This window comes from Rhea pennata, chromosome 22 (assembly GCF_028389875.1).
Source record: "Rhea pennata isolate bPtePen1 chromosome 22, bPtePen1.pri, whole genome shotgun sequence".
In the NCBI taxonomy this organism is placed as follows: domain Eukaryota; kingdom Metazoa; phylum Chordata; class Aves; order Rheiformes; family Rheidae; genus Rhea; species Rhea pennata.
Window position 1 is genome coordinate 6811309 of NC_084684.1, and position 18351 is coordinate 6829659.

At 38.5% G+C, this 18351-nt stretch overlaps 1 protein-coding gene across 1 annotated transcript; it reads right to left on the bottom strand.

The window, feature by feature from the left end:
• Positions 1–3336: 3336 nt before the first annotated feature.
• TMEM52 (transmembrane protein 52) lies at positions 3337–10746 on the bottom strand. The gene is made up of 5 exons (XM_062593598.1): positions 10678–10746; positions 10162–10205; positions 9307–9351; positions 7256–7425; positions 3337–6673 (listed from the first exon to the last, which is right to left on the bottom strand). The coding sequence occupies exons 1-5, from the start codon at positions 10744–10746 to the stop codon at positions 6312–6314; spliced, it is 690 nt and encodes a 229-aa protein (XP_062449582.1). The 3' UTR covers positions 3337–6311.
• Positions 10747–18351: the final 7605 nt, after the last annotated feature.

Here is an 18351-nt window from a genome sequence, read left to right on the forward strand (position 1 = left end):
CCTTTCCTTGCTGTAGCAAACTGTAATACCAGCAGCTTCTTTATATACCTATGATAACACTTCTTTTACACAAATGATGTGAAATTTTGTGCACAAATGTGTTATAATACAGACCTGTCAAAGACAAATGATTTCAGAGTAACCCTGAGCAGATCTAACAGATGATGAACTCCTGTTTGGTTAATTGCCTCATCTAAAATTATTTAGACATGCTTGAATGACTACCTCAGAGAATTATTGATTTAAATATACATATATATATATATATATATATACACACACAAATTCTCTGCTCTGAAAAACTTTTTTTTTTTTTTTTTAAGTGTTATTAAAGCATTTTTGATGTGAAAATATATAGGTTGAATTCTTTGTAAGTGGAAGTATACTAATCCTGTGGATCTTCCTGAAAAGCTGTTCTGTAGCATTACCAAGGATAATGTATTTTTCTTGAAAGGATCCTGTTCTAGACATTCACAGTTTGTATAATTAACACTGTTTATTAGTGCTATAATTATTTCGTGTCTTGAAGCCCCAAAGTACTTTAGAAACTGACTATAAATGGTACATCCATCAAGATCACTTTGGTTCTCACTGATACGCACCTACATCTGGATGCTATGTGATGACTTTTTAAGAGCCTACAGCAACAGTGTGTAAGATTCCTGACCACAAACTGGAGCATGTTATATCTGCTTGGAAACACAAGAGGGAAGATAAATACATGTAAGCTAAGGGAAATAAAACTAAATGTAGAGTGGGCCTTTTGATACAGTAGGATCTCATTTTATTTCCTGTGACTTTAATATTGTAGGATGTAATAATTCTAAATGAAAAATCAGTAATACATTCCAAATACTTTCCCTGACAAACAACCAGGGACCCAGCCATCATAAACAAGGAGAACAATTAACATACAAGAACAATTCTATCCTTCCTTCCCCTATGCAAGCTTAGTAGAACAAACACAAAGGAATGCCATGCCTCATTTAGAAGCTTTTGAAAGTATCCGTTTCTTTGAGACTCACAAAAGAGCATGAACAGAATTTTCTAGGATTATGAAGTCAGATCTCATTCTGGGAGATAAGTAGAGCTAGTCAGAGCACAAGCAAAAGTCAAAAGAGAAAGAAGCTTTTATGGAAAGCAGCAGTAGAAATAAACATAAAATAATAATCTCCATTCCACATTTTTGTGTGTGATTATTAAATTTTAAAACAAAAGTTTGTTTCAACTTACCATGCAGTAAGGTTAGAAACTTCCAGTACCTGCTTCCTAGTCATATTGCAAAAATGCAGGCTGAATAGAAGCTGGCTACTAAACCTATTTTCATAAACATTAACAACAAGAAATTGTGACTTTCTCCAACTTGCCTGATTAAATAGAAAAGACTCAGGTGATCAATGGCCACTCTTCCCTCCTACTTCCTGCTATTTAAGCATGCAGGGCAAATGGGAGCAGTATTTTCAAGCTGTTACTTCTCTAGATCAGGATTCAGGACATCTGCCTTTTAATTCTTTCTCTGACATTGGTTTGTTAAGTGTCATTGGTCATTTTCTCTCACTGTATTCCCCATGTGCAATGGTGATTTTAAGGTCTGATTGACAGCATTCTAATCAAATATAAACTGCTATTTTTAAAGTGGAAAGCACCTCTTTCCTGCAGGCATTGAAGTGGAATTTATAAATCCCCTATTCATGTTCTTAGTGTTTGAAGGGACAAAATTTCTGCAATGCTGTTGATCAGAAGAAACCTGTTAAGTGCAGATGTAAGTAATGAGCCACAGTGGGAGTAATCTGCCTCTTTAAGTAGAGAAGGCCGGGGCCATTTATTACTCTTTTATTATCAGCTTTCCCTGAGAAAGGGTCAGATGATTTTGATAAAAGGCTGAGACAACACTGTTGTAAACATTGAGAGGAGCAGCTTTCTCTATGCAAAGAGAATTCTGTGCTCTAGCAGGTCAGGGAAATAGTTTATATTTGAATTAAGTAGCACCACAAGATTTTTCCTAGGTGGTGGAGGAAAAATACTAGATTATACCCTTCCTGTTAGGAACTCAGGAGAAAAACTAAGTGCCCTATTCACTATGCTGTGTCAAACCACACTTCTTTCTATATACACACACTGAAACTGTTCCACCGTGTTGCTTCCTCTTTGCCCACTCTGTATTTCTCTAAAGAAGCAGCAGGTTCAATTGTTTTCTTTTGCTGTGCATAATGGCTTATAGAAGCTATTAAGGATCTCCTTAAGCAAACTCGGTTCTTGTTCTGCAATCTCTACAGAGCCAAGCAAAACTGAGCCTTAGAATCACCATTTCCTCTTTGCAACAGCAAGAGCTAGCTAATTTCTCACAAAGCTATTCCCAGCGATGATATAGTGTAGTATACTGAAAAGTGCAGGACTGCCCTCTTGTGTTAATCACTGCTTTCTTATCTACCCAGTTTTATATTCCTGTGTCTATCAGTAAGCACTCCGCCATTTCCCTCCAACAGTTCTGATGAGTGCAGTGTTTTATCATGTTGATTGAGGTAGGAAACAAAAATGGAAATGTCCAGTGATCAATATACAAGTTTACTACTTTGGAGAGACAATAAAGGAGACAAAATAATAAATATTCAGGCTTTGTCAAAACTTTGGTTTTGACAACTTTTTTTCTCCTAGTCTCTCTCTATAATTTAATGTCTACTAAGTCTTTCTAGTAGTACCCTGGGTTTCCTCATAGGTTTAATTAATATAATTTAATACACTGGATACTAGATCATATTTTTTGCATTAAGCTTTAAAAACATGTTTGTCAGTATACACATAGTGACTTATGTAGAGTACCCCTGCTCTGTGGTTCCTTTGGGATCAGAAAAACAGGTACAAATATAGCATAATTGCATTAAAAATTCATCATGCATTAGAACTATCTGAAGAATTAACATTTTAAATTAAAAATTCTGCAAAAAACTTTAAATTAATTTATAATTGAAAATTCAAGAAAACAGTTTCACAAGAAAAATTCCAAATTATTGATAAAAGACTTATTTTTTGACCTGATGTAATATTTATAAAATGTGTGCTTGCATGAAAATAATTTGTAGTGTTCATAAAATGCTGGCTTCTTAAGCAACTATAATCTCATACAGAAAAGATGTGGGTGCTAGTGTGAAATAGTTCTGCGAAGAACCCACTGATGAACATGAGCATTATAAAAAGGCAAACACATTAAAATACTTAAAAGTGGTGTGCAAGACACTGAAAAACATCATCATACCATTATATCAATCCATCCTGTGTTTAATGTCTAAAATACTGTGTTCAATTTTATTTTTTCTATGCTGAATAAAAGACAAAGAATACAGAAGAATTCATAATTTTTTATTTCACGGGAAATAAAGAAGGGTCCTAAGATAAACTGCATTTTCTGAGCACAGAGTGAAAGTTTGAAACTCACAGCCATTAAATAGTTGAGGTTAGGAGTTCAGGGGAGGCCTTTATGTTGGCAATTTCATTTAAATAGAAATGCTTTTATCCTTGCATAGCTTGTAGACCACTAAATTCCCTAGGACACAAGGCCAGAATTCTAGTCTAATTTATCTATGTCTAGTCTAGTCTAATTCTATCTTTATGATAGAATCTTTAGAAAGCACAGAATTTGTTTCTGAGTGCTATTTTGATGGAAAGGTTCAGTAAATAAGAATACATTTGGTGTATTTGTGACCTGGAGACACAGAGAATTGAGCATATGTATCTCTTCCAGCTGGAGGCATCCAAATATACTAATTCATTTTGTTTTAAAAAATTATTCCTGCCTATTCCCCACCTTGTTTCAGAAAAAGAAGGGGAAGGAGAGAGTAAGAAGTTAATTAAGGACAGGAGAGACAGAAAAACAGCAGGTTTGTTAAACCAACCTTTTCCTGCAACTCTCATGGTAAGCTATATGCAAGTTAAATATAGAGCCAGTACTTCCCTAGGGAGCCTGCTGTTGAACAGTTCACATACCATGATTTTGTAGCAGAGATTCTAGTCTCATTTCTGTTGGCTGGCAGAGATCTTCATTTTTAAATCATTAGTGCTTCTTGTCTCCAGGGTGGTTTTTGCAGTAATGGTTATCAGAGCATAGTTGTTTTTAAAAGCTGAGCAAGACTTTTTGCCCACCCCTTCTGCTGCTTGGTAACGAAAGACTATGTAGTTATAATACCTGCACACATTAATCTTTCATAAAAAAAGCTGCAATAGGAAGATTACTCTTGATGGCCTATGTTCCGTAATCTCGACCTTCTGTAAAAAACTTCTGGGTACAGTATTACTTTTGATTAGGTAAAGCCAGTGCTATACAGCTGTGGCAGATACATAGGTTAGGGTATCAGCTGATTAGATGATTTCCCAATGGTGACACTGACTTCCTCCCCAGGTAAGTTATTTTTATAACAAGAAGAATAGAAAATGAACTTGATATTCTAACATTTATCTAAAATAATGCAAGTGATATTTACAGTTTCCATAATCCCTGTTCTTTTGGGAAAGCCTCAGCTTCTAAACCGTACAGCTAGCCACACTAAAATGTATTGTTTCATGATTTTGATCAACATTAAGGTACTGGTCACTAAATGACAATCTAATGCAACACTACTTTTCAGCTGATCCTTTAACAGGTGGCAAAAGAAGCATATTTTCTAGGGGATTCATAGTGCTATTCCCTTCTTACCTGAACTTTTACAGAGATTATGGATGGCTCATGATCATAATTTTTCATTTTTTAATCTATGAAATGCCATCCAATGTCTTCATATCACAAAGGCTACTGAACAGAACAAATGGCACCCGATTTACTCATTACCAGGCACACAAGCAGCCATGAAGAGCTTTTCCATGCGGAATCTTAGAACAGTATTCACAAACCGGAGGTTCATCTACAAAATAACTAGAAAAGTTTCATATTTTAGATTTCTTTTTCTGTTCTTGAGGTTTTCATCCCAGGGAAGTGTTACTTATGTGTAGCTTGTAGATTCATTTCTTCTTAGCTATGGGTAATTGCATTGTTGGTTTCCTCTCAACAGTTGTGGAAAACAGCAGACAAGGCCATCATGCTACCATTAGAAAAAGCTACCCTCAAAATCAGAATTAATTCTACTTCATAGACCTATGATTTAATGGACTGAGAGTTTAAGGAAAAGAAGGTATTTACTAATAAATTAACAATGTTTGTGTATAAATGTATCAGCCATAGTAATATTTAGTTAGGTTATACAGAAGGATCCTCTAACGATTATTTGTATTATTCCATATTCTCTTTTCTTGTAAAAATAGAGTAAACAAAGGATATTCTTCTTGGTATTTCTCAGATTGAGTTATTAAATCTTTCAACAGCAAGAGGTTTAGATTTTTTTTAATTAAAAGACACCACCACAAAGTAGAAATCCGATTATAAAGGTCTGGCACTACAATCTTATGTATATTCTGAAACTTATGCTCTTGGCTTTCCAAAACAATGGACATTTTCCAGCTTATACTGATTCTCAAACCTATCAGGATCAATCAGCAAAGAGCATGAATATTTGAAACAACTTAATAATACTCAACCATGTGCAGAAGTGTCTCTGTGAGACTATTTTGTTCTATAACAGACAAAGAACTATAGGAAAAAGATCCCACCCACAAGCCAGTTCATATTTAAAATAGAAAGTAGAAGATTAAAACAACACAAACAATTGCCTTAGGTCTCAAGACCAACAAAAATAATCTCTCCTCTGTCTCATTCCTTGTCTCTAGTTGTGAAATATAACATAATGCCTTTCCCTTCATAAACACTTTCATGTCCTTGTTTTGCATTTTTCCTTCAGTTTAAGGAACATTTGCCATCACATAGCAATGAGTTCAGTGCTCCAGCAAATTGCAGGACAGTTAACTTTCCCAAAACAAGAGACAAACTATAGATGCTCTTCACTTTGACACGCTGGAATTCCACTTTCAATTCAGGTTTGGGAAGTTTCTATTCTGGAACAACAATCTGCTGTTTATACCATTCTGGCTCTTTATGTTCCTAAGATGGCAGCATTCCCACCTTTTTTACTGCCATATGCTGGCCACAAGGAATCATTTTTTGTTTTTAAATCAGAAAACAAGCAAGCTCCATGTCTTACTTTTACAAGCATTTTTAGACTGCTGCCATTTTATTTCATTTCATATCCTTGAAGAAACTTTACCAGGGGATTACAGCAGTCACAAGCAACATTTCTTCTAACTGATGGATCATTACAAGGGCACAACAGGAAACATCTTTCTGTAATAATATGCCTATACAACCAAACTCTTTGCATCTTCTGTGACTCTTACAGTCCTCCTCTTGCTTTATTCCCCACCTGAAATGAGGTAGAGCTAAGGTGTTCTTTTGCTGCATCTTGTGAATTTTCAGAATTTGGCTGTGTTGCTGGATCTCTGTTAACTGTACCAAGTGAACACTGGATGGGGTTGAGTCCGCTACCTGGTATCACCTGTCCAGGGATGTCATCAAGTTTCTGGCTTACCAGTGCTGTCTCAATATATTGTTTACCTATTTGGATAGCTTCATCATAAGAAGGTGGCAACTCCATTGCAAAGAGACTGTAAGCTGGAGGGGGAAGAGTGTTCCTATCCATATCCATGTATGACAATGGAATAGGGGCACATGGAGGACACTGCAAAGAACTGTATGCTGTAAAGAGAGGGAAAAAATGATAAAAAACCTTAAAACAACTTCACAGAACTCTTAAATAATAGGCTAATCCTATTTTTCTCTAAGAAAGTATGAACCCATCTTTGTGGTGTCAGAACACGTGCTATGTATTAAAAGCTACTAGTATGGAATTACCCGTGATGGAACCTGCACATCTGCCAGAGGAGAGCAATCAGACAAGAAAACATTTCTGCGAAGCCCCATCCAGCTATTACTGTGAAACACTTGCTATAATTGTGTATGTTGTAACAGTGGCTGTTTCAGTTGGGTTCCTGCATGGCTAGCTGTGAACAGTTTCTCTTGTTAAAGATACTTTGGCTGGAACAGTTGGACAGCAAGATGGGTAGACAAACAAAAAAAGCAGACAATGGTAATAAAAACATGGGAAAAGACATGGGAAAATACTTGCATGAGATTAACCTAACGTAGACTTTATTTTAACCTCTATACCATTGTTATGAGACTACCTCAAAAAGCCAGTTCTTGCAATGACTAGATGTAGCATCTCAGTGCTTTAATTGCAAAGTACTATTGAATAGTTTACTCCCAGAGGACACTTACAGGTCACTGTGCTGTGGGCAGTGCTGTCATTTTCAATAACAATAACAGTCAAATCACAGGGGTGTGTAGGGAAGGCCTGAACTGGAGGCCTCCTCTTCTGGCAGCAAAATTTCACGCAGCTTGCTGTGATCCCACAGAGCAGGAGCATAAATACAGTCAACAAGATTAACCTTAGAGAAGGAGGGAGAGGAATACGATCATTTCATTGCTTATGTTTTACTTCTTCCAGAGCAGAATATAATTTCTCTCTGAAGCAAGACAGGCTGAATCTCTTCAGGTTCAGTTCTTAAGGGGTGATGGATCCAGAACTAAAAAACTGGATTGCAAACAACTTAATCAAAAGTTGAAGTGCCATTGATAATCAATACAACCCTTTCTGGCTCACAGATACTGCAATGTTAAGATCCCAGGCCATGTTTTCAGTTTGTATGCACTGAAAATGGCTCCAATGTCATCATACATGTTTAAGTACAAACTTTTTTTAAAAAAAAAAAAAAAAAAGTCTAGGACCTGTATTTATAAAACATTGTAGCAGTCTGTCTTGAAAAATGGAATTCAATCTCTATCAATCTCTAAGTGTTGTCTAACTTAAAAGCACTCACCCAGTGTATGCTCTAACAATGATGGAGGTACCTAGAAGACCAACTCCGCAAAAAAAGGAAAGCTCTGAACTGAAATAAAGTCAACCTTTACTTTCTGTACCAATATACCTTTTGAAAGAAGCAGCGCAGTCAACATTTTCTGGTGCTAAAAATGAATACACGCAGAGTTTTAGATTCAAGCATGTTCTTGACTTTCTCTTCTATGCATCTAAATATGCATAGAGATGGCCTCAGGATTGTTATATTTTGCCCATAAAACTCATGATTCTAAAATAAATATTTCTTTAATAACTGTTTTATTTAGCTATAACATGAGAATATTTCTGATAGTATTAGGGTCAGACACAGACAAAGACTATACTCAGCTTAAAGTTCAGATTTGAAGGCCTCAAATTCCACAGATTCCATGGTATAAGCTCAGGGTTCTTGCAAGAATGCCATGTTGCAGCTATTTCCTTTATGCAGCTGATTTCAGTTGCATTTTCCTGCAAATCACTGTGTAGAAAAACCCTTTCAGGCAATTTAAAACCGCGTGTGATAAGCATGCTCTGCTCTGCTGGATCTTTGCCATCGAAGATTCCTCCCTTGGGAGGAGCATTACCTCATCACTAGCCAATCAGCATTTCCTGGCACTCCCAAGAGCTGTGTGCTAGTGCCTTCAGGGAAGTTACCATGCCAATATGCTGTTCTCCTCTGCTTGCGGCAGAGATAGCCTAAGTAAAGGCATCAGTCTCAGGAGCAAACACTAGCTTGTTGTCAGCAATTTGGCTGTCTTGAAAACATTGACGCTAATTAAAATACCATATGTAGCTGTATGTAAAGAGTTGTGTGCATCAGCATGTCATGGGAAAACAAGCATCAACCTAAATTAACCCACAGGCCAAATAACTAATCAACTTGATCTACATACTATCAAAGTTAACATATTATTTGACAAAATATAAGCTACAAAACAATGTTAAGATACAAGCAATGAATGTTCTAGGCAAAAGACTGATCTATCTGTTGCAAAGTTTACCCTTACCACTATTTTCCCCTTTTCATCATTAAGCCAACTAGGAAACTGGTTTGTAGTCAGCTTGAGTAGTCAACACTATAAACTAGCAATCTCCTGTCCCTTAACAGAGAGAGGGCATTGAGAACTGTGCATTAGGCAATGCAATGCCAAACCCTAACAAGCCTATTCTGTGCAGATGCTATTGTGCCTATTTAGAAGGAACAAGTAGGCTCTACAGTTAAACTCCAATGTACTCAGAATGGAAAGACAACATATCCCTAGATGAATGCTCTATTCTGCCTGACAACTTATCTCCCTTGTGGTCTCATTTAACATATTTCACTGGCAACTTTCACAAAACTGATGAGAGACCCTTTCCCACATCCTGTATGAGGGAGAGTGTTTCCACTACTTCACTGCCATTATTATTCATAACATGCTAGTAAACTTACCAGACATACCACAGGCTTGTCCAATTAGATGTGTTCTGAGTGCATCTGTGAAGGAAGGTAGATACATAAATCAGTGAGTTATCTATGTTGTCAGGAAATATATTTCATGTAATTCATGAGGTGAAAAAAGGAAAGCAATCAATAAGAAAATGGAGCAAAGCCCCTATAGATTTAGTTCCAAAGGACTATTCTTCATAGCTGTAACATTATACAGCTGAGAACACGCAAATTCTCCTATAAAAACTCAGTTCTGAGAGAATAAATGTTTTTACAAAGTGGCACTTTACTCTCCTTTATGAGGGAGAATCACCCATGCTGAATTTTCAAAAGACCTATGAAATAACTGAAGTTAACAGTGGAGATCCATAGTGCCTTAAGCCTGTCCAAAAATGCCAGCCTAAGACAACTTCCTATCTCTCAGTTACTTTTAAATTACTTTTTTCCATGGTTCCAGTACAACTAGAATTGTATTACTCAGATCTACTTACAGTACCCCCAAAAACCCAGCTTCTAATACTTGCAGAAGAGTAGCTGCCACAACGGTATTATAATTAGTGAATTGCATGCAATGGATTTGATGCAACAGAGCATTCCTTTTGGCCAAAGGAGACAATTTACAAAAATGACTTTTCAGAAGATCATGTTTCAGAATCATTTTCAAAGACAGAATCGTTCACCTCAGTTTAGCAAGCAAGGCCAGGCAAGTCAAATTTGTGAGCTGGCAGAGATATTGGAGAAAAAAAATAGTAGCGGCAAACAGACAGCTACAAGTAAGTCTACATTCTGATCTGCTAATGACCTTCGATCACGATGGAAACAGATGCAGGAGACACTGGAAAAGTTTTGATTACTCACTGATCATAGTTCTCGCAGTTATTCTCAGAAGAACAGAGCGATGCCTAGCAAAGGAAAAAAAAAATCGGATAAACAGACAGTCCAAAGTGAAGCACTTGGTTTGTTCGATGCATCTGCTTAGCCGAGACCCGTGTGAGTTTTCAGCGACTGCTGTGCGTGGTGGCCATAGCCGCCGACGGTGCGGCAAGTTACAGATCGCCACGCTGCGGACAAGAACCCAAATGGAGTTTCTTCAACGGCAAGCGATCTTCTGTGCCCTGCAGCAAAACGCCCGAACGTCTGAAGAGGGAGCACCCCTATCTTCATGAGAATCAAAATCCGCACTCTGCGCCTGCAGCTATCTCTGGAGAAGGCAGAGGGATTAAAAGTCGTGAGTTACCACTCAGTGTGCCCTGGCCGGGCAGGACAATACCGTCGCCCCGCGAGCCGGAGGGAGGCGCGCAGCCCCGCGCGCTCCCGCCTGGGAGCGGCCGCCCGCGGCGGCGACCACAAGGCAGGACCCGCCGCGCCGCGCACCTGCAGCGCCGCCAGCAGCGCCGCCAGCAGCGCCCAGAGCGCCCCGCGCCGCCGCCGCGCGCCGGCCATGCCCCGCCAGGCGCCCGCGCCCGGGCCGCACGGCTGTAGAGCAGCTCTGGCCGCCTCGGCGGGCAGCCTTTATCCCGGCCGCCCGGTGCCCGCCCGGAAGGGGCGGTCCAGCGCCGGCCCCGCCGCGGGGTCAGTGCTCACCGGCGGAGGAGGGAGGCGGTGCGGAGCTCCCCCGCGAAGCGGGGCGGTGCGGGCGCCGCTCTGGCGGCGGGCGTGGGCGGTGCCTCGGCCGTGCCAGCCTTCCCCGCCGCGCTCGGGACCTAGCGCCGCGCAGGCTCCTCGCGTGGCGAGCGGAGCTCTGCAAAAGGAGGCTCTGCGGCCTCCAGCCCCCTCTTACTAGCTCTGAGGTACCCTCGGTGCCACGGCAGCTCATTCCAGTGCGCAGTTGTTTTTCAGTGGAGCCTGAGGGTAGACTATCCTACATCCTTCACTCCGTACATAAGCAGAGAATCATAGAATCAGTAAGGTTGGAAGGGACCTCTGGAGATCATCTAGTCCAACCTCCCTGCTCAGCTGGGTCACCTAGAGCATGTTAGACGGGGTTGCATCCAGGCGGGCCTTGAGTATCTCCAGAGAAGGAGACTCCACAACCTCTCTGGGCAACCTGGTCCAGTGCTCTGTCACTCTCACAGGGAAGAAATTCCCCCTCACCTTCCAGCTCCAGAAATCGCAGAGGAAGCCTTGAAGTTAGGAAAGTGGTACAAAGGGAGAGGGAATGCAGGAAATTCAACTCTTGGAGGTTTCCTGGAAGCAGTTTTGGACTGCTACCGATTGCTTTCCTTAAGAGAAGGTAATTATCAGGTATTCCAGCAAGTGAACACACACCTTGTGCCTATGTAGTGTCAGAGAGATTTTGCATATGTCATGGAAAAGGAGTGAGAAATCAGGTGGATTTCTCATTGTGAAAAAAAATGGGGGAAAAAAAGAAACAAAGGTCTGCAAAAGCAGATCATTTCCTTTTTTAAAAGCAGCATATTTAAGACACATGGAACAACAGCATTTCAGAACATGAGAAAAAACATATTGGCTGCTCCCTGAAAATGATCTTTCTCCAAAAATAATTTAACCATGTTCAACATTTGAAATTTAGAAATTTGATTAAAATACTTGTATGCCATTGTCGTCTTAAAAATTGTTAACCCAAACCCTTGGCACAGATAACCTTTGGTGGAAATTTCACGTAGCGAGATGTTTTGTTACTGTGATTAGAACGATCATTAGCAGTGATTTTGAGCATCTGTAAATGCAATGTAAATTTGTAAAGCTTCATTAAGTTATCTTCAGAGTGAAGTCTAGCTATTTTAGCAGGATTGTATGTAACCCATAGAGTTAAAAATCTCCTCAAGTCCCTTTGGTAGTTAGACTTACTGCGAGTTACAGAAGTCTTAGCATCAGAAGAGGAGAACAAAACACACACTGAAGGCCACCTATATTCATTATATGAATGAGTAAGGATTATTTCTGCTTCAATGTAGGTGACTTAAAGGTCAGACACATTTGAAGCACTGTTAATTGAGCAGGGTTCAGTTACACAGCAAAAAAACCCATAGTATTAGTCAACATGAGAGATGATTAGAATTGGGATGATCATAATATATGGCTGGGTAAGTAACATCAAAAAAAGAATTAGAGCTGAAAAGCAGAGGAACTAATTAATGGATTAGAAAAGATTTGAATTGAGGAATAAAGGGAAGACTGATCAGACAAACAGCATTTTGACATCTCTCAGGGTCTCTGACTTTCTCAAAGGGTGTGTATGTGTGCATGTGTTTGTACTTGGGTACATATGCACAGAAATCTCCAGTAATTAGAATGGGACATATTACAAGGATTCTTTCCAATATTTTAACGCAACAGAAAAGAACACTTTTGGACTTGGGTTGCCAGAAGTTTATGAGTATCATGAATAAACTCCAGAATGATGAGGGCAACCATGGACAAAATAGCTTGGAAGTAGCTGGTTAAATAGATTATTCTCCAGATGAAAACACTTAGTAGGGTTATTCCATAAAGCTCAAGAACTGTGCTTTAGGGCTTAGTGATTGCGCGTGTTGCTCACTATAGTATATTCCTACAGGACTACCCAGTGTCATGGGACCATTGCTCATTTAGGAAAAAATGCATTCGTAAGTGTGAAGCAATCTCTAAAGTCACTGGGTAAGCAGAATATTTATTAATGAGATGTCTATGACAATAGCATACTCTCACTTCCTTTCTGTTGTGGAAGAGGAAAAGCTAGACAAAACTGTTAAGGATTAAGAAGATCATACAGGGATATGAATCAGTTTTAAACTAGAACTGGACTTGAACCAAGAACTATATGTTTGCATTTAGATCCAAACTTTTCAGAAAGCACAAGAGAGCTTGGATTTGGTGATCCAAAAGCTATCATAGTTGTAAAACCTAACCTGAAAGCATACTGTTCAGAACTGCAGTTATGGAAGGAGAAAATTTCGTCTCCTGGGAGACATTTTCTATTAGAGTCTTACAACATTGAAACAGAAACATAAGACTGTGTATTTCACATCTCCTGGCAATTTCAATATGGTATGTATGTGTTCTGATTATTGCTCACCTACTTTGGAAGGTTAGCCGTTTTTTTTTTTTTTTTTTTTTTAACTGAACAGGAATTTTTGTTTAAGAGATAACATACATGAAGACTAGAGCTGCTGTTTTGACATTCTGGTAGTTGGGAATGTAACATTAAACCATGCATTCAGAATACAATAACTCTCTCTGTTGTCTTTACCTGATAGTCTCAAGGAATTACATACAAACTCACTGTTTTTAGTTCAGCTTGCAGTGCCTAAATAAGCAAGCAAAATTCTTTCCAGTGGTCAATCATCTCAGCCAATTTTCTGTTTTCTATATTGGAAAAAGAGCTCAAGAAGCTACTTCAAGATATGTACATGAGAATTGTTTAGATAGGAACATCCAAATAGAATTCCTAAGTTTTCATCAGCCTAACAGTTTACATCTTTGATCAGCTTGCTGCAGCATTGCATTATGAAGATTCTAAAGAGGCACAGCATCTATTCAAAATATAGCAAAAGTAACTCTGTTAATCTTAATAAAATGCATTTTAGTTATTTCAATTTTAGAAGTCAGATCTACTGTTGACTCTCTGGCTTGTTTGCTCTATATCCAGGCCCATAAGCATGGGTATTTAGGCAAGTAAAGTGTCCCAGTGACGAAACAGCATACAAGTACAAGGGTTTAGGCTCCGACTTTTCCACTTCAGTCAGCTTAATCAAAGAGAGCAAACTCTGTCAGATTCTTGTAACGGAAACATAGTTACTCTTCTACAGATTGGTGAGCTTCATTTAAATGCTAAATCAAGCAGCAAATATATCAGAGGACTGGTTCTTTCATTCTGAAAAGGATCCCACTGTTTTCCGCCCCTTGGTGAAATGTGGTAATTCTCAGGTAAGTAATAGTAGCACACTCGAGGGCTATATTTTGAAAAAAAGAAAAGAAAAAAAAAGAATTGTGCTTTTGCTTTTTTGACTTATGTTCCAGATGAAGAAGCATACTCTATGTGCCAGTGTTATGTTTTACAATGGAACTGTTTTCCCACAATAGACAATTTGGGTTCTTTTCTCCTTTACACCTTGCCTCTCATTTGCTTGAATGTTGCTTCACACAAGAGCTGGACACTACACAGGCCGAAAGAATGAAGATAATCCACTGAGGCAGGAAATAAACAATCCTGAAAGGATCAGCCATTATGCCCCTAGAAATACAAATGTAATGACTAGTTTCCAGGCCCAAGACAAGACATCAGTGTTTTCGTTCATGAAATGGAAAACTGAAAGTTTGTTATTCTTTAAATGCCTTACAGAACGTTGGTTTTCTTAAATCAGCTGATGTATTGCAAGCGTAATTTTTCTTATTTTCAGCGCTCCAGAAATAACACCCTATTCTTAGTCTCATGGTTCAACACTCACCCCAGAGAGACTGAATACATATTTTAAGTTTAAACATGGAAGCTTTGACTAGTGGAATCCAGAACCTTACGCTCATTTCAAGTCAGTGAAATTACTCGTGTGTGTTTGCAAGATCAAGTCTTAAGAATGCAGTTAAAACTTGGTTACATCCTTTGTTTACCTTTAAGTGATTTAGTACAGACAATGAGCTAGACTGGTCAATGGCAGTTGCTCTTTATTGTCAGCTTAACTTTCTCATGCACTAGTGTAATATGGTGTGCTTGACTTGCCAACTTCCTACAACTTAATGGCCTCATCCAGAGCTATTACAAATCTCTCAGATTCAGTGGTTTTAGAGTAGGCCTTAGATATTCAACCATTATTAAATACAAGGACGTACATCATTTCACATTATTATTTTTTTATTATTATTCCTCCATCTTTTTATCATAAAAAGACTCTTTGGCCTTGATTAGCTCTCACCTCCATAGAGGCTTAAGGTATTAAAATTAACAGACTAACAGGCACCACACTGTGATTCGAACTTAGTCAGTTCAAGCTCACTCCAGCCCTGAAGGTAAGGTTCAAAAATGTGGAATAAGCAAGCTGGAATCATTTGGGATATTCCATTTCTAGCTCTAATATCAGTTTAGATATTCCATTGTTTTCTGTTAGAAATCTGAGTGCTCTCCTTTAATTCCCTCTATTACAGCGGTTTTATGGAAGAGGAGGGACAAAGGAGATTAATGAGCATTTGTCAAGTTCTTCTCATAGCAGACTGAAAGTATGTGCAGGTCTTTGGCAGCTGAGATATTAACAATGTGTCAGAGGTTCTAATTCATGTTTGTACTAATCAAAAGAGAAAGACAAGAGTAAAAGCATTCAAGTTCAGTGTAAGGAGTTTTTTAAACCTAAATTAAATCTATATCTGGAATATTTCTCACTAAATGCATTAGAGTTTTTCCTGCACAGCTCACATACTGATCATATACAGGGTGAAATCCTGGCATATCTAGCCCTTTAATCTGAAGGGCATTAATTCCTCCTTTGTTCATGATAGGGACTATTTTAGGAAGTATTCCGAGAAGCTTCTTGTGAAAACTTCCGCTACTACTCAGGATCAAATTGGTAGTTGAAGAGCAAACAATTCATTTTGGAAAGGCCCAAACATCATGAAAAAGACAGGTTTTAAAAAAATATTGAAAATATAAAGCTTTTTACAAGGCAGTCTTTCTCATTTAAGTCAGACAACAGACTATTGCACAGTCCTGTTAAGGTCAGGAATATACTAGATGTATGTTTAAATTGGCAGGACTCCTTTGAAATGAATGTAACACCTCTAATTTACATGACTGCTGCATACCTTTCAGGAACAAAGTACATGGGCTTCCATCAAAGTCCTGCTCAGTATCAGTTTGCTCAGTTGTGTCACCTCCCTCTTCAATTATGCTTGGAAGCAAATCTGTGTTTAGCTTCCCAGTGCCTCCTTTTTTCTTCTTTACAGTTCACTGACACCTAGGCCACATCATAGATTGCTTGTTTTGATATTGGCAGTGAATTGGTGATTTGCAGGTCTTATCTGAGAGAATCCAGAATCATTGCTCATAAGCCAAGCCAAGCCAAGCCAAGCCAATATGAACTCATTGATCATAACGTTTTCAAAGAACATTACTGTAGAAGAATCCGGTATGCTCATTTTGAAAACATTCTCAGAAATAAACAACAAATGTCATGCATATTTTGGGACCATTTGTGTTTCTAAAAGATAACAAAACATGCAAAGAGCAGTGGCTAGGAACTATAATCAGGGTTCTTTGTACTAAGGAGTACACAGCAAAAATAGATAGTTTTGCTTAAGAGAGCTTACAGAAGTGATGGAACATGACATTAAAAACAACCTGCATTATCCTTGATCATTGGCTGACACAGCACAGCTAAAAATCAGAAAGAGAGAGAATCCTCATTTGACTCTAGCCATTGTTTCCTATATTGCATTCATAATCTTTTGTTTTCATTTTAAACATTAAGAGCTGAAAGACTAGCCGAACAACTCCATATTCTCATAGCCTGAAACTAGTTACAATAATCTCATCTGTTTTTTTAGCTCTGTCATAGCAGTGCTTTGTTTTTAATTAAGCAGGCACAGTTACCTACTCGGAGAAAGAACTATGTCTGGTATTCTGTTCATCAAGAGGCTTTTATTTTCTGATGTTTTGGCTAAGGTTGGTTTCTCTAGAGATCACCATTTAATAGCATTGGGAAGCTTCACAACTTGATTTGAGTCAACCAGCATTTTCTATACCAAGTTAGAATCACGACACAGTGAGTATCAACATGGTGCAGAGGGGTCATTTTTAACTCCTTTTGCAATGTTGTAAATGACTTTCCCAGAATCTGAGCATTAAAGAGTATGACTGTTTTGTAGAAACCTACCATTTCCTGGGTTCATGTCTCATTCTAATGATACATGGTAATACAGGCTTCTTCCTAGAAAGACACTTCTGATTTGATCTGTGTAGTCCCTCAGGATGTTTAACAGGAAAAACTTCAGCTAAAGAATCTTCTGAGAGCCACTTCAAGAGAGAATACATTCCTCCTTTCTTTTGTCTTTTCACTATCTACAGTTTAAATGGCACAGAGATCAGGCATAGCATCAAGAGCCTTACACAGCAGAACAAATCTGAAGAGTAACCACAAGGTGTTCCATTAGTATTCTGTTCTTTCTCTGCCTTTAAATTCCACCATCTAGATCACTTCCTATTGTAATTTCATTGTCTTCCTACTGGACTAACAACCAACCTGTAGTTTTTCAGAGAAGCAATAAACAGCTTACTATCTGAGGCTCAGTTTTTCCACAGTGCCTCAGTGCAAGCTCCTGTCATTTTTGAAACCACATGAAACAGACTACAGCATTCTTTTTAAATCAATTAATATTTTCCTTTGTCTTACTCCTTTGATTCCTATAGCACCCCTGTAATGGGAGTGGAGAGATAGGATATTTCTAACTTCAGGAGAATATCAGATATATTTTTAGGTGACCACAAAGAGGTATTAGGCAGTTTTGCAATACCATGTCCATGCATTTGCATAGAGATTGAGGAAAAAAGCTATACTAGTACAATGCTGCAGAACTGCATATTGCAATTCTGTGAAAGTGCATTCTCAGTGCTGATTTTTCAAATATTTCAAAGAAAAAGAAAACACTGCAAGAGTGCAAGATGGAGACAGACACTGTTGCTTTTGCTTTTTTTTCTTACCTGTTTGTATATGCTTTGTCCTTCTTACAGGAAAGTGCAAGGCAGCTTTCATATGCTACTTCTTTCTCTCGGAAGAAATCTATCTTTTCCTTAAAGCACACAACTAAAAAATTGCAGGCTATATCCTACAAAAACTCATCAAAAACTGCTAAGTAGGACAAAACTTCAATTATTTACCAGCCTCAGTAATACTTAAATAAAAAGTTTCTGGATCCAGCCAATAACTTTTCAGTTGTTCCCTACAGTGAGACTGTTTCAGTGAACCTCTCTGCTGACTGATGAACTAACTGGCAGAAATAGCCACCTGCTATAGCACTTGAGCAAAAGGTAAACTTCTAACCCAGTTCATGATAGCCTGGTAATCATAAGTCTTAATCTGAACTAAGATAATAAAACAAGACAAAAGAATTATCTCCACATAT

Excerpts from the sequence above, each read along its gene's own strand:
- TMEM52 (XM_062593598.1), bottom strand. The coding sequence starts at position 10,746 with ATGGCCGGCGCGCGGCGGCGGCGCGGGGCGCTCTGGGCGCTGCTGGCG. Across the intron at positions 7,426-9,306 it reads ACAAGCCTGTGGTATGTCTG|GTTAATCTTGTTGACTGTAT; the intron begins GTAAGTTTACTA and ends TCCTTCTCTAAG. Across the intron at positions 6,674-7,255 it reads TGCCCACAGCACAGTGACCT|CATACAGTTCTTTGCAGTGT; the intron begins GTAAGTGTCCTC and ends CTCTCTTTACAG.